Source organism: Poromitra crassiceps (assembly GCF_964638095.1).
Source record: "Poromitra crassiceps genome assembly, chromosome: 18".
NCBI classification, from domain to species: Eukaryota; Metazoa; Chordata; class Actinopteri; order Beryciformes; family Melamphaidae; genus Poromitra; species Poromitra crassiceps.
Genome location: NC_139636.1, coordinates 22,799,687 through 22,824,335, shown reverse-complemented (window position 1 = coordinate 22,824,335; position 24,649 = coordinate 22,799,687). Strand labels below are relative to the sequence as shown.

The window sequence follows — 24,649 nt, the reverse complement described above, 5'->3', positions numbered from 1 at the left end:
ACTCTTCTCGTGACAGCTGAGCTCATCCACATTCGTGGATAATTACCAAACCTTCACCGCATCACCTCAGGTCGTCAAGAAGTCACGTCACCCGCACCAAAACAACATCTTCTGCATCACCACTAAAATGCCCCCATCACACCACACACACAGTCACACAGTGCACTGCTGTGACCCCATCACACCACACACACACACACAGTCACACAGTGCACTGCTGTGACCCCATCACACCACACACACACACACACACAGTCACACAGTGCACTGCTGTGACCCCATCACACCACACACACACACAGTCACACAGTGCACTGCTGTGACCCCATCACACCATACACACTGTGTCACACAGTGCACTGCTGTGACCCCATCACACCATACACACTGTGTCACACAGTGCACTGCTGTGACCCCATCACACCACACACACACACAGTCACACACAGTGCACTGCTGTGCCCCCATCACACCACACACACACACACACACACACACACACACACACACAGTCACACAGTGCACTGCTGTGCCCCCATCACACCACACACACAGTCACACAGTGCACTGCTGTGCCCCCCATCACACCACACACACACAGTCACACAGTGCACTGCTGTGACCCCATCACACCACACACACACACACACACACACACACACAGTGCACTGCTGTGCCCCCATCACACCACACACACACACACACACACACACACACACACACACACACACACACACACACACACACACACACACACACAGTGCACTGCTGTGCCCCCATCACACACACAGTCACACAGTGCACTGCTGTGACCCCATCACACCACACACACAGTCACACAGTCACACAGTCACACAGTGCACTGCTGGTCTCTTGTAACGCCATGCAGATTAAATAATTGAACAGGGAGGAGGCACAGAGCACATGTTACCAGGGAGAAAGGAGCAGCGCCAAAGTGAGCTGGCCTTGAGCCAAAAGCGCAGCAGAGAGACTGCTGGGTTCATTGATCCACACAACACTGCTGCTTATTGCTTGTCAAGCTAAAATGATGTTTTCAACAAAGTACAGTAACAGAGGACTATGAAACATGGAAGAAGAAGAGCCTTACGTTGACAGAAAACTCTATTTTCACCAGGGGGGGGGGGGGGGTATTTGGAGCAAACTCAAATTTGAAGAGGCATCTAAGAACGACATGAACTAGGACAATCATGGTAGAAGCGAAATTCCAAGAAAGCCTAATTTAGCTTCTTGTACAAGTGCCCAAAGCAAAACAACAACCACACGATTGACTATTTAGGCCCAGTGAGCTACTATCACTCATCACTTCAGCCAGCACTCTTAGCAGTTTTCAGCCTGACTATTTATTCACAGCAGACTTCTATTTCACTAGTAGGAATAAACTAATTTGCAGACAAGTACAGCAAATCAAGCACATAGAAATGTCATACAGGCTTCTGACAAGAGGCACACTAACCAGACCAAAACATGATAGCGCTGTATTACTATTTCACTTATTTAACATGTGGCAATACTAATCACATTCCACACAACAAACGTGCATAAACAAGATCATTATATATTATTCATTATCTGATCGTCTAGCCTATAATGTCACTTTACACACAACATCACACTTACAATCTAATGCATCTACTCTATGGCAGATATTTTACAAATGGAAAAGGGAGAATTCTTCAGATGTGCTGAATTGGACAGATTGACCAGGTCACCTGACATGTTGGAGTCACACAGCACCGTAGGCGCCTCTCTGTCTTCTTTTTGGCTTCACTATCTGCTGCCTTTTGTGACAGCCAACATTGGGCCTTTCACTCCGGCATAAGGCAACCATTCAGGCAGACAAAAGGGCCATTTATGCCTCTTCAGTCTTCAGTGAAATAATATTATCAGAGCGCAGAATATCTTCAGCTTGTGAATACAAAGAACTACTACTACTGAGCATAGAGAAGTGTGACACAACGATAGCTAGAGCCTCCGTTCAATTATGTCAGAGTCAAACATCAACATTGGGTTCGTTAACACCCGAGTTCAGAAAGGTTGCCATTGTTAGAAACCAAAACTTGAATTGATATGTTTTTCCGTCGGTGGAGCAGCAGGCTACAGTTCTCTTTACCTAATCGACGGCACGGTGGCTCAGTGGTTAGCACTGTTGCCTCACACAGCAAGCAAGAAGCACCCGGGTTTGAACCCTGGTCCGTCCCAGGTCCTTTCTTTGTGGAGTTTGCATGTTCTCTCCCCGTGCTCGTGTGGGTTTCCTCCGGGTGCTCCGGTTTCCTCCCACCATCACACAGACATGTATGTTAGGGTTAATACTCCTGTCGGTGCCCCTGACCAAGGCACTGGCAAAAAGAACTGGAGTTGGTGCCCGGGCGCTGCACTGCGGCTTAACTCACTTAATCCTGCCTGAACTGATTACCGGTATATCCAATGCTGTGTTTTCCCTTTTATCTGTGAAAAATCGACTTCAACACCCTCTGATATACGTCTAAGTGAGATATCTTACAGTAAAACAAATCAAAAACAATGTGATCACTGCCTTTTGGATTGGATATACTTAACCCATTGATACCTGATGCAGCATTTGTGTGTGTATCCCTTTAAGACCGTGAACCGCGTTAACGCGGTTCACGGTCTTAAAGGGATACGCACACAAATGAGGGATATACACACAAATGCTGCATCAGGTATCAATGGGTTAAAAGGGCTATAGTGATGGTGACAGTGAGGCAACCCATTCACAGGCATGACAACAACAGAAAGCCCCCCCCCCCCCCCATGCTCTGCCCTCCACGTGGCTCACGTCCTGTTGGCATTAGAGAGGGTATTAAGCTCATTGTTTAGAAAGCACATTCAAGCCTCTGTGTGCATTGCACAAATACAAGTCACGCCCTTTTCTCAATGCCAAACTGCAGCTAGGTTCAGCTCCAGCTTTTGACAGAGCATGCCTATCCTCTGGTAACATGCAATGCCTCCACAAGTCCACAAACAAGAGTGTTTGTAGTATACAAAGAGTGAGCAGGAGGCAGCACATCCACAAATTGGGTAAACAATGACTGGATACATACAACCATACTCCACTCACTCATACCATCCTGTAGTAGGCTCTGACTCACCTGCATTAACACGCCAGGCTACTACATTGCATTGATACACACAAAGACACAATGAGGTTGCAAATGACAGTGTAAAACAATGGACACCAGCCAGTCAGTGGATGTGATGAGAGCTAGATCCTGTTAGAGGTCACTCACACACACACACACACACACACACACACACACACACACACACACACACACACGTAACCTCACACACACACACACACACACACACACACACACACACACACACACACACACATACACACACACACACACGTAACCTCCCCAACTCCAATATAAATATGAAGTGAGCCAGTGATATGCCCAGTTAACCTTCCAAAGGGGAACATTACTGGCCTGCTTCTGGATACTGGAGCATCTCTCTCTGTGTGTGTGGGGGGGGGGGGGGGGGGGGGGGGGGGGGGGGTTATTTATTTACTTATTTATTATTTATGTAGGATTAAATGTTCTTGCTCAATTAACTCCAGCAAAACCCAGAGGTAATTGAGATGATCGTTCCTGTTGAGATATGTTCAAGATGTTAACATTTACTTTTAGACAAATTAATTCAAATTGACAACCTGTCCTTGACTAGTAGTGGTGGTATAAAGCTGGTTGGAGTATTTAATGCAAGAGTCACTAAATGCAAGAGGAGGAAGCAGTGTTACCCTTAGAAAACCACTAATGTACTTCCTGTGCGAAACAGTGTAGAAATAATAGCCTAGCCTTTATGAGCAGAGCAGACCCTTCCAAACAACAGCTAAATGTAATTTACACCACAATACACTTTTGTCAATACACACACACATGCAATTTGATCGCATAGGAAATCCCGTGTAGGGTGGTGAGGCAAAGACAGAAATCCCCTAAAACGCTCCATTGGACTGATAACCACAGATGGCTTGCTTGGCTGCTCATCTACTAATAAGTTGATGCTCTCTCAGAAGCAGATCAGCTTAATTATCCCTTTCTACAATCACGTGTACCATGGTCGTCAATGTACACACAGCTGAGCAAGCATACACAAGAATCGGATGGTATCGTTAACGTTTCTGTGCTCTTCTTCTCTATTGGTTTGCTGTTGTAAGGACGGGCGATGCAAGTTGTAACAAACACAAAGGGAGCAGACAGGCGACAAGCCTTTTGGGGCCACCCACAGACTATTTCCACTGCCAATGAGTCGAAAGAGAGTCGAGACGAATGGGGGAAAGGATGGGACGCTAGCGTGCTAGCAAACTGCTAGTAGCTGCGCCTGCTGCTTACCTTTTGGTCTGACTTCCCTTCTGCTGCGCTGTACAAGCAGAAAGAAAATCCACTATTCTCATTATCTCCTTCGCTATCCAGGGGAGCGCTAACCCAGACAACTGTGAGTTTGCCGAGGCTTTTTCCAGTCAGCTGGCTAGTTAAAAATCGATGCTGGTCACATTCATTCACTCACTCCCCACTCTCTCTCTCTCTCTCTGGCGAGGAAACGAAAGACTGAAGTACCACCGAGTATCACCTGCACGTCAGTGTGGCAGGGGCAGCATAAAGTGAGCAGGAATTTCTGAGCAGGAATTTGACTTCCGGTAAGGATTTTTTCAAAATAAAAGCGTTCATTTAAACTCTATAAAATACACAAATTGAAGTGATGTCACACAAATCTAATAAATAGTAATACCTATGGCAAACTGCACTCTAAATCAGATATATGTAAATTGACTCCTGTTGACATTTGGAAAAACACTTTTTACAGCCTCCAGGCACACACAGACAGACCAGTCCAACTAAATTTGTAATGCTTTGGCCCAAACTCACCGCCTTCATGTAGATCAATAAATACTGGCAGGCCACTGGCTAACCAAGATATATGTCAAATTCACTCTTGTTGACATTTGAAAAAATACATTTCCAGGCCTTCAGGCGCACACAGTCAGAAGAGTTAAACAAGCTTTTTAATATATTGTTTCCAATCGGATTGTTTCAATGGCCTTTCAGTGGTCGGAGAGAGCACGGCAAGCGTGGATTTTGCATTTCCAGAAATGTCCACAAGAATAAAAAATTTACACACAGCTGGCTTGTACATTTATGTACTAAATTTCATTTGCAACCGTTGAGATTTTTTTTTTTAAATAAACCTTTTTAATTGGCTTATTTCACTGGTCTGAGTGTGTGTGTGTGTGTGTGTGTGTGTGTGTGTGTGTGTGTGTGTGTGTGTGTGTGTGTGTGTGTGTGTGTGTGTGTGTGAGTGAGTGTGAGTGTGAGTGTGAGTGAGTGAGTGAGTGTGTGTGTGTGTGTGTGTGTGTGTGTGTGTGTGTGTGTGTGTGTGTGTGTGTGTGTGTGTGTGTGCGTGTGCGTGTGTGTGCCTCATTGCAGACATTTCACAAGCTACTGTATATCTGCAGTACTTTTCACAAGACCACATAATTCATTTTGCATAATGGGTATCACCTATACTTGATAATCTCTTCTCTTGATGTCTTCCGAGAGGCCATAATCAGATGAGAGGTATAACTTAAATAAGGTTTTAACAAGGTTTCCCATTAAATAAAGAAGTATACTCTGAATCGACCATTAAGCCATTTCTTTTTTTTACACTTGCCCAAATTTAGTTATTTAGTGTAGAAAGTATTTCAAGAAATAACACACCATCTCCTTTGTATTTGTTCTGCTGGTCTATTTTCATTCAAACATTAAACTAGAGGTTCATCTTAGTGTTCTTATGTTCATTATGTTTGGTTTCATCATAGGCCATGTTCACATTACAGGCAAATCCGATTTGCTGCTAAAGTCGTTAATCATCATTATCTTGATTGGTTTCCCAAATCTGATTTTGGGAGTGTGTCCGCACTGGGGTTCCTTTGCCTTTCCGACGCCCTGCCACTCCGAACGTTAACTTCCATTATTCGGACTGGCGGTCGTTCACCTTAGAAGCCGCAATGCCGACCTTAGGTTTAGGCGTGGGGGTGGGAGAGGTTAGGTTTTGGGTTAGGGTCTGGGGGAGGTTAGGTTTAGGCATGGGGGGAGGTTAGGTTTGGCGTGGGGGCTGGGAGAGGTTAGTGAAAAACGGGGAATATAGACCCCCTTTCTGAGTGCCGATATTTCGGAGTGGCAGAACGTCGGAGTGGCAGCACGTCGGAGTGGCAGCATGTAACCGTCCGCACTGCCACAGATCTGATTTGGGCAGTGTTCAAGTCGGATCTGTGTGTCCACATACAATGAGCCAATGAGACTCATAAAACCAATCTGGATAGAATCATTAATAGGTCACTAAAGTTCACAAATCAGATTTGGCCTCCTAGTCTGAACATGGCCATAGTTCGATTAATACTTTAATTTGTACTGTAAAATCCGAACTTTATCATGCTTCTATTTTGAAGGCAGAAATCACTCAACCGGAAGTGAAACTCCTGCTGAAGTTGTGAAAACTGCTCACTTCACGCTGAGCTGTGACGCGAGGTTACAGGCAGCACAGTGACAGTACTGTGCACGCGCACGAACCGGAGGCACGCATCGCAATGCGAAGTTGATGAGCATGTGTTCTGTGGTTGCTAGCAGCTGACGGTGCTAGGACTTAGAAGGTAAGAGACCATCTGGGACTTTTTGTTGTTGTTCCAAAACGTTACAAAAGCCAAAACTATGAGGCAGTTTAACCACTTCCTTCTTGCTTCGCTCACCTAGCCCACAGTACAATTTGCTGATATTGCCAAAAGTATAGGCTACATACAGCGGTTGTAACCCTAGTTGCTATATTTGACACAATAATGCCATTTAAGAAGAGATCTACACAACAACCTAGCACTTAAACCTAGACAAAACCTGATACCTGATACTCTTTAAGAATCTGGATGAATATAAATGGTCTTCAGGCGCCCTCTGTCGGTTAATAGGGGCGTTGTATGACTACATACTGACCGCCACCATCATTATAAGCAAGCAAGTAAGAAGTGCGGACATATACAAAGCATGTATCAACAAACGGTGTGTTGCACAAGATTAAGAAGTCCTGGAAAACGACCCAAGAGTTGAGGAAAAGGAATAAAGGATAGTTGATTTTTGGCACATGGTAGGGGAATACATTTGCCTAAGAATAATTATGAGAATGTGGTGTGATTCAGTAGGCCAACATACTAGCTATATGTTGATGTGAATGACACAAGTGACTGACATGAGTGACTGTGTAATCACTTGTGTAATTCACACCACTACCACTAGTAAGAGAGAATATCCACTAGTAAAATAAATGTTGCATTTAGGGTCTGGAAAGTAACTTTTTTTTACCCACAGTGATCACTTTCATCATTTCGGCTATCCTCAGAATTCGACTACTCATTTGTTTCACTCAATCATAGTCTCAGAGGAACACCCTAACATGGCATTGCAGGCTCCATTCTACAAGGCCCTACTTTTTCCATACATGTAGCAATCACAATAAAACAGTCTTGTTAAATATTTCATAGTTTCCGATTTTGAGCTGTTTTTCTCCTGCCAGAGCCTGTCTCTGCCTATCTTTTCCATTGAAAATGGCCATTGTTGTTCTTCCATTTCCCAGCAGGGAAACAGCGCCATCTCTGCTGTGGCTACGTGTGGAAACCTGTAATTACACATCTAGAAGAACAGAAAATAGTGGTAGATTCCCTGCCTACCAACACGAGGGTCACAGGCTCGCGCTTGGTCGGGTGTCCATACAGGCACGATTGGCTGTGTCTGCGCGTGCGAAGCCAGATTAGGGGTATGTGTCCTGGTCGCTGCACTAGCACCTCCTCTGGTCGGTCGGGGCGCCTGTTCGGGGTGGAAGGGAACTGTTAGTGTGATCCTCCCATGTGCTACGTCCTGCCGGTGAAGCTCCCCGCTGTCAGGTGAAAAGAAGCGGCTGGCAACTGCGCATGTGTCACAGGAAGCATGGTGTTAGGCTACGGCTCTCCCCAGATCGGCAAAGGGTGGAGCAGCCACCGGGGCAGCAGGGGGAAATTGGCCAAGTACAATTGGGAGAAAATGGGGGGGAAATCAGAAAAAATAAAATAAAAAAAAGAACAGAAAATACAGGCTAGGTACAGTATGCCAAGAGGCCACGTCCAGTCATATCAATCCGCACAAAGAAGTCCAGTCAATTTAACAACAGCTCATTTGCGACACCCTGTGACAAAAAAGTTACCTACTGTAGCAACAGATAACAAAGACCTCTCCCTTGGATACTATTTATTTCTTGTTAGAAACATCTCAGACGAATCAACGTATGTTGTTTTTTCTATCCGGCTGGTGTGTTAGCAGCATGTCCAAGCTAACGCTGGTTAGCAAATGTAACGTTAATAAGGTCTGTGGTTAATAAAAGTTTATGAAACAGCAAAGTTTGTGTTCAGCAAGATTGTTGTGAATTTCAACTATCTAACTATCTAGCAAACTCACCCATAAATAAACTATAAAATGGCACAGTTTCTTGGCTCTATCTATTTGGTTCAATCCGGCCCAATCTATGACCTGATATATGCACCACCAATCTCTCATATCCAGTGACCCCATGTCTTTACCTGCAATGAGACAACTACTCCGTAGAATGCAACGTCCTAATAAGTGCATTTCTTTATCTGTCTGTATTGTACTCGTAGAAGAACATCATACATGATTGTGTCTTTATCTGTCATTGACGTCCTTCATGCATTAAACCGAAATTCCCATACAAAAATCCCATTCACTTTTACAAGAGCCAGGGACTTCTGGGTAAGCCTACAAAAAGATGTCATCCGTGCGGTAATCTATGCTCTGACCCGGGGCCTGAGGATGGTAATCTATGCTCTGACCCGGGGCCTGAGGATGGCCCTCGGAACCACCTATGTGCCTCCAGCGGGCCGGTCACGAGTGTTAAGTAGTGGCATTCGTCACATCAGGTGGGCCATCTGGGGGAGCGGCGGACTCTAGAGTTTATCATTCACAGGTTCTGGTAGCCGACCATGTGCGAGGAGGGACGTGTCCTCCTTTGTGGCAGCCTGCGCTCAGCAGAAGTCTCCTCGCTATAGTGCCCTCCCGGCCTGCTCTGCCCCAGTGTCTGTGACACGGTGACCCTGGTCCCACCTGTCTGTGGGTTTCATCAGCCGTTTTCTAAAGGCTCTGGCCAAGCTTCCATCTGCTCAAGAGACTGCATCCTTAACGATGGAGGACATATTCTGTGACGTGCACAGCCTTTCCTCGTGATGTGGTGTCGGATCGTAGTCCCCAAGTCGCCTCCCAGTGATGGAAAGCCTTCTGCTCCCTCCGCGGGGCCACTGCCAGCCTCTCCTCGGGCTTCCACCCTCTCAGTCTAATGGGCAGACTGAGAGGGTGAATCGAGATCTGGAAACCACGGTGTGCTGTCTGTCTGCTTCCAATCCCTGCTCCTAGAGCTCGCAGCAGACTATGCCCACAGCACCCTATACAGTCCTCTACTGGCATGACGCCGTTCGAGTGCCAGTCAGATGGGGTTGCAACCGCCATTGTTTCCAGACCAGGAGGCTGAGGTGGGGTTTCCAGCAGCGGCCAACTTTGTGAGGTGGTGTGCACGGGTGCGTCACAGCATTCAGTAGCTGGTTATTGGGAGGGCTATATGGACCAGAGGAACACTGCTGAGTTCCTGCACAGGGCATCGACCCCAGACCTCATCCTGGACTTCCAGTGCCGCGGCCCAGGTGGAGCATTGAGGACGTCGGGTGCCATCCCTAGGGAGAGGCGCACTGACCATGGGCCAGCGCAACCACATCTGTCACTGGCATGAGTGCTGTCCAAGGTGCTGAATGCAACAGGGCTCCTGGAGTCCGAGGCCTGCCTGTCACTGTCCCAGGCACCAGCCGTGTTTCCCGTCGCAGTTTAGCTTTTAGTTTCTTAGTTTTTCCCTGTCGTGTGTTCTGAGCCGGCCTGTGTATTAGAATTATTCACTCCCCTGTTTGGCACTAGCCTTTTATTGTTTTGTTACATTTTTGAAAGTCCAGTAAAGAGACTTAAACTATCAACTGTTTCTGTCTGTGTCTTCTCTGCATTTTGGTCCATACACAGCTCTACATGCATGGTGGATGGCATCACAGCACAAGCATTTGGAGGTTTTATTTTTGTTGTAATACTGGGTTTATTTTTTACCTCCTTGGTTTCAAGCCTGCTCTGTCCTGTATGCCTTCCTTGTACAGGCCATTATTGACGTTATGGGGGGAAATAGTATTCAGACTGTACATTTAAATTAAAAAATACTATACAAATATCATCACAGGGAAATGAACTATAATAGCCCAATAGGAATGCTAACCATAGGGGAAAACGGAACACAATTGAGTCAGTGAGTCCAGCAAAGTGACTACAAACTCAATGTTGAATACCAGACACCTTATAAATCCCTACAGGGAAATCATAGGAATAGTCCAGTCCTGTTTCGCTCTCGTCACCATTTTCATGCGTTCATTTTTGGACAGTGACGTTGCAAAAGGGGGCGGACTGTGTCGTGTGTACAACGGTGTGCAAGTCTTTCTCTTTTCCTCCATTCATGCACAGCACAGCGCTTTAGCATATAGCAGAGCCCGAGAGACGAGCCGTCTCGCTGCCGCGTCAAAACACAGAAAGAGCCGCCGTCTTCTGCACTTTGCTTGCCGCAGACCTCCAGGTGTAACAGGAAGGGCTCGGTGAGTGTTGTAATAACTCATGTTTTCCCGGTTCCGCTCGCAAGGTTGTTGTGTCTCACTGCAGTTTTGGAAGTAGCTAACGTTATGCCAAATATGGCTGCAGGGGTTGAGATTGAAAACTCCTCGACCAACGCCTGAAAAATCTCGTGAAAACTGTCTTTATTTTTGGTCAATGTCGCCTGTCGATTTATATTACTACATGTTTATTATTAGTCAGTAGTCACATTTCGGAGCAGTAACGTGTAGGCTATAACGTTTAGCTGTGCAGCGTTTACATGTCGTATCCATTGGCGATAAGCGGGCGGCTGCCCTTCATGTTTGGCTAGCTGTCAGAAAGCAAGTTTCATAGGCAAATCATGGCTCGTGAAAGTGAAAAAATAAAATAAATAATGTCAGTATTAAAATGCCTTCCTTTAATATAATTACACTCCCAGCCATACTTGATCTTAGCCGTTGAGGTGTGTAGAAAACGTGTTGGAAAAAGGCCTGTAGCCTACTGAATATAATGCTAAACATTGATATTAAGACTTTGTTTTGACTACTGTGGCCAAATGATGCAATACGTATTCAGGTAGCACCGGTTTGTGCAACTTGTTATTAAGATCACAACACGGAATGTGGGCAAAAGTCCAATTAAAGGTCATTCTAGCACCTGACATTCACCTGCTTCTTTTGTTAAATACGGCTTTATTATTGAGTAGTTATACCACGTGCCTTGACGTGACAGCTGCCTACGATGTGTAATTTGACTGTGAAATGAATGTTACAGTAAAAGAGGGGTTCACCTGTGTTAATGTCACCTGGTGGCAGTGAAGGTCAGTCAAAGCTGTTTCGTCACGGTGTCCTCAGCAAGAGAGCACCATTGATAATGCTGAGCGGAATACGTGCATTGCCTTGCTTTTGGTTCCTTACATTTTGGTCAAAAATTGTAGTTATTTTAATCAATAGAAAATGACTTATTGCCCTGAGGAACGAACTTATGACCCGATTTTGCACAGACCACGTGGAGACTTGATATACCGGAATAGCCTACTACACATGCCGATCATTTCGGAATGATTGTATGGGTCAACAGGTCAAACAGGTTTGATGACGGGAATAATTTGATGGTGTTTGGGTAACAGCCATAATGCATAATAATGGGTAGGTAGGTGTACTGTGGGGGTGTTTGACCTAATTCGTCAGTCTGGGTCTTGCATCTGCAATGATGGACATATTATAGAAAACGGACAAAAGCTGATTATATATATATCAAACATACACGATATATTTTTCTATGCCTCCATCAAAACCAACGCGGATATCGGCACATATGTGGATTTGTGCATTGTTTGTTGCCGGGTTTACCCGGTGTCTGAGCAGCGCAGAGCTGCGACCTTTCCCCTAGTTTTCAGCAGCACTGGCGGATCATGTGATGTGGGACAACGAGCTGGGGGGAGGGAAAGGCACTGGCTGCTGAAACGCTGAATAAATGCTGCCTTCAGGCGCTGCTCGTAAGCTCCTTCCGTGTAGTGAAATGTTTGATGCAAATAATAACAAAATGCACACTAAGTGCAGGGTTTATGTGCCCAATAAAGTTTTAACCATGTTTAACAGTGTTACTCCAAAGAGCATGTGCCGCTAATTGCTTTGTGATTTGCTGACAACTATAGAAGATAGCAAATGGAACCATAGGCAAAAATAGGCCTACATATTATTTTCACAAATGCCAAAACATTACAATAACAAACCAGCATCACTTTTACCATCAGTTGCATGAATTCCATGCATCCCGCCCCCTAAATCTGACATCTCTGCATTGCCAGATATTCAGACTTTACTTTCCCTGTCATTTTTGGGCAGTTCATGTACGTTCCACTTGAAATTACAATATTTCCGACAGCATTTTAAGGCAGCACGAAACATGTCCAGTCCCTCAATGGTCCAGTCCCCATATGCACAGCACGTCCCTCACACACTTGCAGACTCCCTGACGATGTTCCTGCAGAAAGGCTTTTCGGAGCCCTAGAATCTTGGAAATATTAGTGATTAGTGATTTCATTCACTCTGGGGGATGCACCGTGGCATCATTCTGACCCTCAAAATATACACTGTAGATGATCAGCTGATTATTTCACCATCATGTGAGAAGATGTGTGTCTCTCTCTTTACTGTAGGTGGGAAGTAACAGTGAAAACCCCAAATAAACAATGCTCACACAATAGATGTTACCAATGAAATAGTAATAAAAATAAATGTATTTGCATTTTGCTGGGAGTTCATTTGGGGTCGTTGGACCCCAGCATGAGAACCACTGAGTTAAATAATAAGCCCCATTACCATGGGGTGATTGAGTATAGAGTTGCGACAGTCACCTGGTCTAATCAGCATGTCAAAGAGAATTGAACTATCTTGCAGAATGAGAAAGTTGTTTTAAATGTTAGATGTTTTAAAGATAATCTGCAACAACTAGAAGAATGGAGTAACTAGCGTGTCATTACAGCAGTACTATGGCTGTGAAAAAGTCTGGTGTTCATGGGCAGGAATGATTACAACAACAACAAAAGACTGACATCTTTGTGCCCTTAATGGGTTTATCTCCGTGTGACACAGATCTGGGGCTGGTCTTAACTATGCCTGGTCGTAAACTCCTACGTCGGTCTTAGTTAAGACCAGTCTTTAGAGTGGACTTACGCCTGTTGCACCAACAGGGCTTACGTCTGGTCTTAACTACGGCGGTCGTAGCGATGCGCATCCATGTGAAAGCATGGGAATGCCCACTGGAATGCAGCATGCGACCTGTTTAGAAGAGTGTGCTGACATCAAATGACGCTCCGCTGATGGGTAATCGGCTGTAATAGTGTGGCTAATGTTAGCGGCTAACTACTTGTCGTTACTTTACATGGCAGTAAAATGCCCCTGTATTACCAAATTGATTTAACTTTTAACCATTTCGATTTCCACTTTCCATACGGACCCCCAGCATTGGTTAGTTGTTAACGTCGTGACTATATTTATAACGTTTATAACGTACTCCGGTTTGCGGTTTATAATTGAGGGCTGCTGAATACAGCCGTGCTGAGGGGTTGTGACTATTGCACAACACACAGGTGAAAACCGTCTATACTGCACCTTACGCCTGCTCTGGACTAGGCGTAATATTTACGACCGGTCTTAGTGAGAAAAAGCCGTACGCCCTGTTGGTGCAACCGGCGTAGCTGTTAGGTCTTAAAGTTACGACCGACTTAGCTTAAGACCAGTCGTAAGACCAGTTGGTGCAACCGGCCCTGATGTTTTAGAGCAGTGTGTGAACAGAAAGAAGCACAGTCAAATCTTTTCATTTCTGATGTAGACCATTCAAGTTGCAAGTGGCCATGCAACTGCAATGTGGGCTGTCAGATTGTCTTATGGATTGCTTTTCATAAGACAGACCACTGTTGTCATAACTCATAACCGTGAGTCCATTTTACTAGACGGAAATGGAGGACAATTATTCAAGAAGTCAGTGGAGAGATAGCAAGGTTGCAAATGTAATATTTGAGATGACTCCATTCATTCAAACAACATCATGCTAATCTACATCATCCAGCCTCCACAGCCAAATAGTCTTTAGGATTAGCATGGACTGTATTTCTGGTGGCTTCCATGACTGTCCAGACATCAAGTGTTTTGTTGGTGTTTGCACATGCAGGTCATTTCAACATAGAGGTCAGTTCAACTGATATCAGATATGGGTCGCTTTCAAAAATGAATGAACAGTCAGACCAAAATAATATATAGATCTGTGCTAAAAATGGTAGTTGAGCACTAATTCCTGTAGTGTGAACATAGCCTTTGAGTACAGACATAAAGAGAAGACACCCTTATTTTCACCTTATTTTCATTTAGGGCCACGCTGGCTGTGGCACGTGGCTACATCCTCACTGTGGAGCAAAGACACCTGTTTCAGAAACCACAATGTACCCATGGGATGGGCACATATCTATATCTCCATACTCTGCATACCTCTCACCTCCTTACTGTCTTAACAAAGAATGGAAATAGTGAGACGACTTGACTGCCAACTCCCTGTAAAAAGGTGTTAATATTTGTATTTTGTATAGCATTTTCCAAACAATGGCGTACAAATGTACAAAATACAGGTCATTTTAGTTTAGGCCTAAATAGTTTGCCTATAGTAGCTGCAGACTTCTCGTAAAGGAAGTCACTGTGCCATACCTGCTTAACCAGTTCAGAGATGGGTGGTGGTAGTAGCCTATTTACTACACAACCCATGAGTTTTCCTCCCACTGCATCATCTGCTTCCCCCTCGGAGGCAAAATAGTGTCGTCTTACAGGAACCAGGTCAGTTGTTATAGTAACTTATACAAAACATGTACATCGAAGTAAAGGGCAGTTTAGAGTGCAGCGATTTATCATAGCCCGATGGGCATCGCTAAAGTATTACAGGATGTATCTTACATGTTAGACCCACTTTCTTTTTCGATAGATAATGCACATATTTGACACTTTTTATTCTATATTTGTATTTTATTGTCTTATTTCTATTATTCTTAGAATTTCTCTATGCTTATATTTTCCCCTACCTCAATGTGAGCAACTGCAGCGTTACCCAAATTCCCCTCAGGGATCAATCGAGTATTTCTGATTCTGATTGTGATTCTGAGGTCGTGCTATAAATTAGCATGACCTCAGTCATGCAGTCAAAAAAGTAATGATTACATAGGCAAATTCCCCACTTTCCTTGAGCTCACCTCACTCAAAAGGAACATCTCCATAATGACATGACCTGTCATTTGTCAAACTTAAGTTTGTCCTTTTAGGCAAATAGTTCCCCGAGGCCAGGGATCTCTTTAGGAGTGTTGCATGAAGTAAAACAAAAAAAAAGATATCTCCATCTTATGTTTGTATTGTGTTTATGTTTATTCTTATGTTTTGCATTTTTTCCAGTAGTTTCCCTGCAGCACGCAACACTGCAGTTGAGTCTCTCATTACTGTGGCAACTGGCGACCACTCCGTCATGTGCGATGTGTGTCCAGGCCCCAACCCAAAGTATTTGCTGACTCTTTGGCCTTCTAACTCCACGTAAACCCTCTTGTTTTCTAATCCGATAAGCGTCATTCTCCACTCTGAGGCTGTTTTCCCAAGAGGGAATTTCATTAGATGACGTCTAAAAGCTGCTGAAGGATCAATGTTGAGCATTCAGCTCATAAATGTTCATGTTTGGTGTCATTCAGTAGCATCATCATCACATATCAGGAAATGGTGATTCACTTGGGTTAATTCATTTGATCTCGTCATCATTCTCTAAATCAATCCTTTAAAGGGATAGATCACATTTTTGGAAGTCTAGCCCTAGTTGCTACTTACCAATGACGATGTTGATTGATTTGGTAGAGTCCTTGCTATTACTCCTCATACTATCTCTGGCCTCATACTATCGCCTGTCTGTACGCTGACTGAGGCTCACTGAAATTTCCTCCACACTGTGCACACAAAGTACATTTCAGTGTGAGCCTCAGTCAGCTTGCACAGACCCTAGCGTGACCCCATTGACTTTGTATTGGTTTGTGGATAACTATCTGGAGCTAGTATGACGAACAGCATGGATTGTACTTAGAAAGGAATCCACCACAATCACCAACATGTTTGTTGGCTAATAAATAGGGCTAGGGTTCCAAAAATCATCACAACAGCATCCCTTTAAACTGTACCCTGTGATGACGTTACCAGGTGACTAGATGCTTTTCAGGTTCCTGCAAAGTGAGAGAAGATACAAATTATTTGCGGGTCACCATTTGTCGGTCTATGCTTATGATCTACAATTGACCTTTGATATATAAAGTCCATGCTTCCCGTCTGTTAACTTGATGGACTTGTGCTCCCCTCTCCCCCAGTGACCCTGTGCAGCAGCCAACATGGCAGAAGCTCACCAGGCGGTGGCCTTCCAGTTCACCGTCACCCCCGATGGCATCGACCTCCAGCTGTGCCACGAGGCTCTACGCCAGATCTACCTCTCTGGCCTCCACTCCTGGAAGAAAAGGTTCATTCGTTTCAAGGTGCGAGTTCGTCACACGGAAACAACTGTAGGGCTTTTGTTTTACGGGGGTAAATCTTGGAGAGAAAAGTAGCACATCTACTTATGCAGGTGCCGGACAATGTGAATCCACCAAGAGCAAGAAAACTCGTTGGCCTTAACAGAACTATAAAAAATAAAATAAGGTCTGCACACTGGAATTAGGATGCTCCCGGTCACTTTATGAACATTTCGTTCAAACTTTCTGATGAAGTTCTGTTTGAACGAAACGTTAATAAAGTGACCGCGGGAGCATCCTAATTCCAGTGTGCGGACCTTATTTTATTTTTGTAAATCTTGGAGAGCCATGACTCACTTACTCATTTTGGGAACTGGGTTATCAAAGGTAAACAGTAGTGCTATCTGTTTCCTTATTGGTTGCAGTCATATATTACCTATTCAATGAACTCCCGCAAACACAGGAGAGTGACGGTAACAGTAACAGTAACGGTCCTGTTTGTTCTTTGTATTCTAGCCTTTGACCCACTTATCTGTTTACACACATTGTCATAACTAGAAAGGGCAACTCAAAGACCTGCTTGCATTTTCACATATAGCTCTTGAGCCATTGTTTTGGTTATAGAGGTCGACAGTTACGTGATGTTCCGTGACGTCTCCTCGTCCGGAAGATACTGTTGAGCTCTATTATAGTTGGTAAAAACTTGCCTGTAGCAGCAGGACCCAAAACACTAATTATAGAATTAATGTCAATATTATCTCAATCAATCAATCAATCAATCAATCAATCAATCAATCAATCAATCAATCAATCAATCTAATACTTATATGCTTATACATTTATAGACTCTTATAGACTCTTTGTTCTTTGTGACCCCGGTGACCTTTGTAATGCTGTGTTGTGTTTACACTTTCGTAGAATGGGGTGATGACTGGTGTGTACCCGGGCAGCCCCGGTGGCTTCATGGTGGTGGTCGTGTCCTACATGTCCTACAATAAATATAATGTGCTGGATCCCTCTCTGGGGTTTGTTGCCAAGCTAAGCCAACACATACCTATCAGGTAAGTCCAGTGAGATCATGTGGTGCTGTCCTGGCATGCCATAGTGGATTATTTGTCCTGGATTTTAATCAAAGTCTGGATTTCTTGTAACTCTCCTGAACCAGGCTTTAGGTTCATTTTTCTGATGAACACAGAATCAGCCAAGGGCAATTTTATTCTCAATATTGAGAGGTTGGGCGTATGAAAGCACTATTAAACTTAACTGAACATCAAAGCTGGATGTCTCAGAACTTTGTGTAGTTAAACTCAGACAAATGTGAATTTCTTGTTATTGCCACCGAATGTATCTCGTGACAAATTTAGACGTCTACCGGTCCTTTAACAAATAAAATGAAGGCTGTATCTAAAAATGTATTGTCGATCCGAGTTTAAACCTTCAGCAAAATGTTAAAAAAAATCGGAGAAAACATTCTTGTTTGTTCTGTCCCTCTCAGTGCCCCTCTCACCGTCACTGCTGCTGCCAGGCTTTATTTACTTGCCGTACTGCCCAGACGCACCAACATCCATGTCAAAGTAGGGATGTCACGATACTAGAATTTCTACTTCGATACCAATACCCAGGAAAATATCGATACTCGATACCATTTTCGATACCACGGGAAGGGGGGGATGATGACACATCAAGAAGCATAAAAATAAATTTAGACATATGCACACTTCTCCATAATCTAGGACTGATAAAACTTTGAATTTAGACAGCAGATTAGCCCTGCTCTAGCCATCAGAACATGTTTAGCTTGTTGAAGCAACAGATACCCAATGATAGGGAGGGGGAAATCAGTGATTTTTCACTAAAAGAAAGCACTGATGGTATCAGAACTGTTGCAAATGAGTATTGTATCCATTTAAACATTTTAATATTGATACTTTCGATACTATCGATACCTGTTGCAAATGAGTATTGTATCCGATTACAATTTTCAGTATCATTACTTTTCGATACTATCGATACTTTTGACAAGCCTATGTCAAAGAACTAGCGGCAACCAAGGCTGACTGTCGCGTCGCCTCACGTCACCTGTGTCGGCGCCAAAAAGGTTGCACTCGAACACACCGCAGCCAACAGTCAACTAGCATCTACATTCTGCGCCTGCGTGAGGCTCAGGACTGCAGATATACAAACCCATTGTTATGATACATACATGAAACAAAGTAGCGTTTGCCTACCATTTTCACAGCGCTCTCGTTCACCATAGTAATATAGCTACTTGTAATCAGGAACTTGTCTGATAAAAAGTTGCAAATGGCACTGGCGTTGTCAGCCCTTGGTATTTTGCTTGTGGAAGAAGGGGAAGCGAAAGATAAGGAGAAACTGCACTAAATGGGTGAAATCATACCAGCGACAGGCTCAAGGAGCTTTTCCGAAGGCCACATCGTCGGGAAAATATTGTGTATTGGAATTATCAGCTAAGCTGAAGTTGAAAAACGAGGACATTTTTCGGCCAGAAAAGGCACCGACTAGCGGCAAGGGTGTGGGATACATCGCAAAAACCAAGCCACCCACAGACGTTCACCGATGGCCCGTCAGCCGACTGTCAGCTTGGTGCGTCTGGGGCTTTAAACAGCAAACCATGACACAGCTCCAAGTTGTGGAAAATACTGCAGCAAGGCTTTTGGCCAGGTCGAAGAGAACGGATCGCATTACTCCTATTCTGGCATCCCGATAGTAGTTGCCTGTCAGTTTTAGAATTTATTTGAGGATTTAATAACTTTTAAGGCTCTTACAGTAGCTACATCCCAGGTCTTTTAAACCCTTATGAGACAGAATGAAATCCGAGCCAGTTCTCTGTGGGCTGTTCCTCTGTCTAGGCTAAAGATGAAAGGTGACATGGCTTTTGCTGTCAGGGCCCAACACTTTACGAGGAGCTTAGACTGGCTAAATAACTCATCCTTTAAACCACTTCTCAAGACTCATTCGTACCAAAAGTCCTTTTCGTCATTTTCTTGCATGTTTTGCTTGTGTATGTTCCTTTGTCTTATTATTTCCGCGCCATTCTGTCTGTCAGTCAACAGAACATGTAGGCCAGTACTTTCCCCAGTGCCTCATGTGGTTGGTAGATCCTAGGTTTAATCCTCTCACAGATTTGACAGTCTCGTGTTTTTGTCTAACCGTTCCCTACACACACCTCATCTTCATGTTTGCCAAAAGTCTCATCATGTTTATGCGGATATTGTGCAATAGTTCTCAAATGTGTCCTGTCACGGCTTGCCATGCCTTTCTTATCAATAACACAGTGTATTGTCCTTCATGGCAAGGAGATTATTTAGAACAGTGTGTTCTTTTCACTGTAATAAGAAACATTTTGTTAGAGGTTGGAGCACCTAGTTAGTGTCATATTTTTTCAAGCGCTGTGAAATTACAGCTATAGACCGTTTCACTGGAATTCTGTTGCTAGGGAACCATTTACACACGGCCTAGGTTATTTCCTGTCAGCTATTCTATTAGCAAACAGTACACCGCAACAGGAAATAAGCCAGGTTAAATTTAGAATGTTTATGTTGTCAAGGTGAAACCATCTACACAGTATCAGCCCAGCTACCTGTTAGGTTTATAACCATCTACAGTATCAGCCCAGCTACCTGTTAGGTTTATAACCATCTACAGTATCAGCCCAGCTACCTGTTAGGTTTATAACCATCTACAGTATCAGCCCAGCTACCTGTTAGGTTTATAACCATCTACAGTATCAGCCCAGCTACCTGTTGTGTTTATAAAACATTCAATCAAACACACTCTAGCCACACTGTGTAACCAAAGAGTTTAGCTTATTACTGTTGACACAGCTGATTGATTATGACTTGGGAGCACAGAGTGGCTTAACCCTTTCAAAATAAAGCACAACCTTTGTTTATCATTCATGATTTAATGTGACTTGTTTGACTTTAAAGTGGGTGAAGTCCAATACATGTAAGTTACTTTTTGGTAGCCTGGGTAACTTTTTGGTATCTGGTGTCTAGTGTTTGTTTTTCCAATCAATGTTATTTTAGTGCAGCTTCTTTTTAGGTCTCTAAATTGGTCAAGATCGAAAATGAAAATATATGTATAATATATTTTTGTTGCATGCCATATCCCCCACGCTGTATTTATTTCCTTTTAAGCTGGAATATGAACTTGCTTGAATCACATTTGATTTTTCACAAAGTCCCACTCTGTCCAATGATGCTACTGTATTCTTGCGAGAGGGGAAGTTCCAGCTTTATTTTTCCACCGTGCAGCCAAATGAGCAGGTTCTGCTTCGCTGCTGTTATTTGACCCCCTCTGTGTCTTTGTCTCCCATCTCTCTCTTTGCCTCCTTACAGTCGATACATGTCTACAGACAGCCAGAAGATAGTGGGGGGTGTTCTGGTGGGCACAGGCCTGTGGGTCACCATCATCTTTATCATGAGGAACGCTCTGAAGTGCCTATTGTCGTGGCATGGCTGGATGTACTCGCGCCACGGCTCAGTGTCCTGGAGCACTCGTCTCTGGATTGTAAGACCACCACCTGGGGAGAGAAGATGAATACGCCCATATATGCACATACATTTTTTTTAAAGTTGCTGGTAGAATTCTGTGGAGTGTTATTCAAGCCTATTTGGGGTTGTTGTTGTTTAGGCAAGTCTCTATCAAGTTCAAAGACCTCCTTTGATGCGATGGGAGAAGACCATACAGTAGAGTAGACCGTAAAAATATATGGACGTAGCCACTGTGATGTCACCCATTGGTTTTTAGACTCACGTCTTGAAGCCTCGAGGTTGGCATTTTCATGGTCGCCATCTTGGTTATTTGGAGCCAGAAGTGAGGTAAATTTGGACGAGAAGATCGGCAAGCCGCATGATCACTGGACAGGCAACCTGTCAGTCAGGCCCCAAAACATAGTCTTTTTATCATCTATTTTACTCTACAGTCAATGGGACCATAATGATGCTGTATTGGAGAAGACTTGAAACTGGCGATTGACACCATAAACTCACTAGGAAAGTGTTTACTGAGGTCGTCAATCAAGTGAGAAGTAGGGTAATTTTCCTATTAATTTCCATGTAGCCAGACTTATTTTTGCTGCCAGTGGAGTCGCCCCCTGTTGGCCATTTGAAAGAATGCAGGTTTAAGTTACTTCCGCATTGGTTTCACAAACTGAGCTACGAGCTAGCCCCTTGGAGAGGACCCCCCCCCCCCCCCCTGTCTTGACACATGTAAAATAAGGCAGCACACGGCAAGGGTTTTATTCAAATCATGCATAAGTGACGATCCAATTCACAGATAGTGGGATTTGCTTCAACCAACTTGGTCTAGTTGTCAGAGACACAGTTGAATCTTTGTGTGAAGAGCACTAGGTCTCAGTGAGTACGCCACGAGTCCTACACTGGTCTCTTTTCAGTTCATCCCAATGAATACCATTCATTATTTCTGTGTTTCATCTAGCAGCCTAGGGCATGTAAGGTAAAGTCTAATTTTAATTCCCCCTGTGCCCTCTCCTCTCCTCCCCTCCCCCATCTCCCCCCTGTGCCCTCTCCTCCCCTCCCCCATGTCTCATCCAGGTATTAGTGAAGGTGTTCTCTGGCAGGAAACCAATGCTGTACAGTTTCCAGAACTCCCTGCCTCGACTGCCTGTCCCCGCTGTAAAGGACACCTGCAGACGGGTCAGTTCCACCTGTGATGTCTGCTTCTCTGAATGGCTGCTTTGTGAACCTTTCTGATTTTTCAAAATGATCCTGGGTATAATTTGCCCTGGGACCTAATTTTGTGTTTTTATTTCATGTGCGTTTTGTCTTACTCGGACATGTAACACTGCTGATCGTTTTTTCCACAAGTAGGCGAATGTCAATCTCATTCATCATTATTCATTGAAATGGATTAAAGCCAGTTACTACCACTGAAGTGTGTGCAAGCAGCTTATATTGCTACTTATCTGGGATCTGTAATATGCTCAGTCAAGTGCCCTATTGTGGACCGAGAAAGATTTAGCTTGAAGCACTGGAATACTACTCAACTTCAGATTGTCTCTAGTTACAGCTGAGCAGACTTCCACAAGGTTCCAAGTAGGTTTCAAACCCAGGCACATAATTAAGATGTGCCAAAGAAAGGCAGTGTAGGTTTTCAAGTGGTTTCAGTTCAAGAGTTGGCTTAGGTCCTCTTTCTCTGTCATATTACCATGCTGCCCAAGGCCATAACCACAACCACTAAATACACTTCCCACCTCAGACTCATTATTTGTCAAGGGACAAAGAGTAGAGGGATAGATTTTTCTGGCCAGTTCTTCTGGCCTATCTGCTCTCTTCAGTCTCCTTGTCTAAAACCAGTGAGGATTCGGGTCCACATTCAACTCTTTGCGCCTTTGCATCGTCTTTATGCAATCTGTGTGTGATTGTGTTTGCAGTACCTTGAGTCGGCCCGCCCACTGATGGAGGATGAGCAGTATGAACGAATGGAGGTCTTGGCTAAGGACTTTGAGAAGAACCTGGGACCCAGACTGCAGTGGTACCTCAAACTCAAGTCCTGGTGGGCCTCCAACTATGTGAGTCAAGAAGAATCTTTCTCCCATCGGGTGTTGTAACCGAGACAGTTAAAGACACTGTGTCCAGCATAAAGTTGAAGTGGGGCGGCTTTAGCTCAGGAGGTAGAGCGGGTCGGCCAATGACGCAAGGGTTGGCGGTTCGATCCCCGCTCCCTCCCAGCTGCTGTCGTTGTGTCCTTGGGCAAGACACTTAACCCTCCTTGCCTCGTATGATTGGTATGAATGTAGACATGAATGATGGTGGTCGGAGGGGCCGTTGAGCGCCGATGTGTGGCTGCCACGCTTTCGAACCACCGGTACGAATGGTGTGAACGAATAATGATTCTGTGAAGCGCTTTGAGCACTTGGAAAGGCGCTATATAAATCCAATCATTATTATTAAGTTGAAGCAGTGTGTCTCACCATCTCTCTCTCTCTCTCCCCCCATCTCTTTGTCTGACTCAGGTCAGTGACTGGTGGGAAGAGTATATCTACCTCAGAGGCCGTGGGCCCATCATGGTCAACAGCAACTATTATGCCATGGTAAGGTCACTCCCCCACAGTATTTGTCTCCACTACACATTGACTCAGTCTGTTGTTTAAAAGTTGGACAAGAGGCTGCTAACTTTATGAAGGCTGTGACCGATTCTCTATGGGAGAGGCTTTGGAAAGTTAGGGCCAATGCAGATGCTGTCGGTTTATTTGGTGACACCTGAGTAAATTCCTGAAGGTGTTGTAAGGTATTCATTGTGTGTGACCCATTGCCAGTGCTGTTATTTAAGACACCGGGGAGAGTAATGGCTTGATTTCACTCCGATTTTAGCTTGTTGAGCAGGAATTTTCATTTTTGATATCGGAAGGCAATCTTCCCGTGTATGGGTTTGTTTGTTTGATTTGTCCTTGGTGGAAGTGCAGCATAAATTATGTTGCCTCTAGCTCATGCCATTTATTCTCTTAGACCTGCGCAGTGGTAGTGTGCATCCTCTCTCCCTCTCTCTCTCCAAATCTCTCTCTCTCTAGTCGTGTTTCCATTACTCTCAGAAATGCGCAAAATCTAAATATCACAATAGAAAGTGGGTAATGGAAACACGTAATTTTCGAAAAACCTCCCAAATATCGCAAAAAGTTTTTGCGCTCTCATGAGGTGGTTTTTCAGACGTGTCGATATAGCAGTTTATCGCAAAAGTGTAATGGAAACGCATTTTTCGCATTTGCATGTCATGTGACCCATCTTCTCCTTTGGAAAAGGAGCGGAAAATGAAAGGAAAATGAGGGAGAAAGGGTTCGATAAGCCGTGGCAAAACCTCCGCAGCAACCTAGCAGAAAGACGAGTGTTGTGCAAAAGCGGAGCTGGGGAAAATAGAT

At 44.3% G+C, this 24,649-nt stretch overlaps 2 protein-coding genes across 4 annotated transcripts in view; one reads left to right on the top strand and one right to left on the bottom strand.

Annotated features, from left to right (window-relative positions):
* Window positions 1–4,533, bottom strand: part of LOC310793299 (uncharacterized protein) — a 33,075-nt gene extending 28,542 nt beyond the window's left edge. Inside the window, exon 1 of the mRNA XM_083655094.1 lies at window positions 4,383–4,533. The gene's annotated coding sequence lies outside the window, so the exon portion shown is untranslated. The remainder of the gene's footprint in view (window positions 1–4,382) is intronic.
* A 2,029-nt stretch (window positions 4,534–6,562) lies between these two features.
* The window catches only part of cpt1ab (carnitine palmitoyltransferase 1Ab (liver)), a 34,576-nt gene continuing 16,489 nt past the window's right edge, over window positions 6,563–24,649 (top strand). For 2 of the 3 annotated variants that reach the window (XM_083654983.1, XM_083654981.1), the window contains exons 1-7: window positions 10,601–10,735; window positions 16,612–16,773; window positions 17,668–17,810; window positions 21,111–21,282; window positions 22,329–22,430; window positions 23,168–23,305; window positions 23,750–23,827. In XM_083654983.1, coding sequence (XP_083511109.1) covers window positions 16,633–16,773; window positions 17,668–17,810; window positions 21,111–21,282; window positions 22,329–22,430; window positions 23,168–23,305; window positions 23,750–23,827 — 774 coding nt within the window. In that variant the 5' untranslated portion in view covers window positions 10,601–10,735; window positions 16,612–16,632. Of the gene's footprint in view, window positions 6,680–10,600; window positions 10,736–16,611; window positions 16,774–17,667; window positions 17,811–21,110; window positions 21,283–22,328; window positions 22,431–23,167; window positions 23,306–23,749; window positions 23,828–24,649 lie in introns of those variants that run through there. The other variant, XM_083654982.1, reaches the window with a different exon arrangement.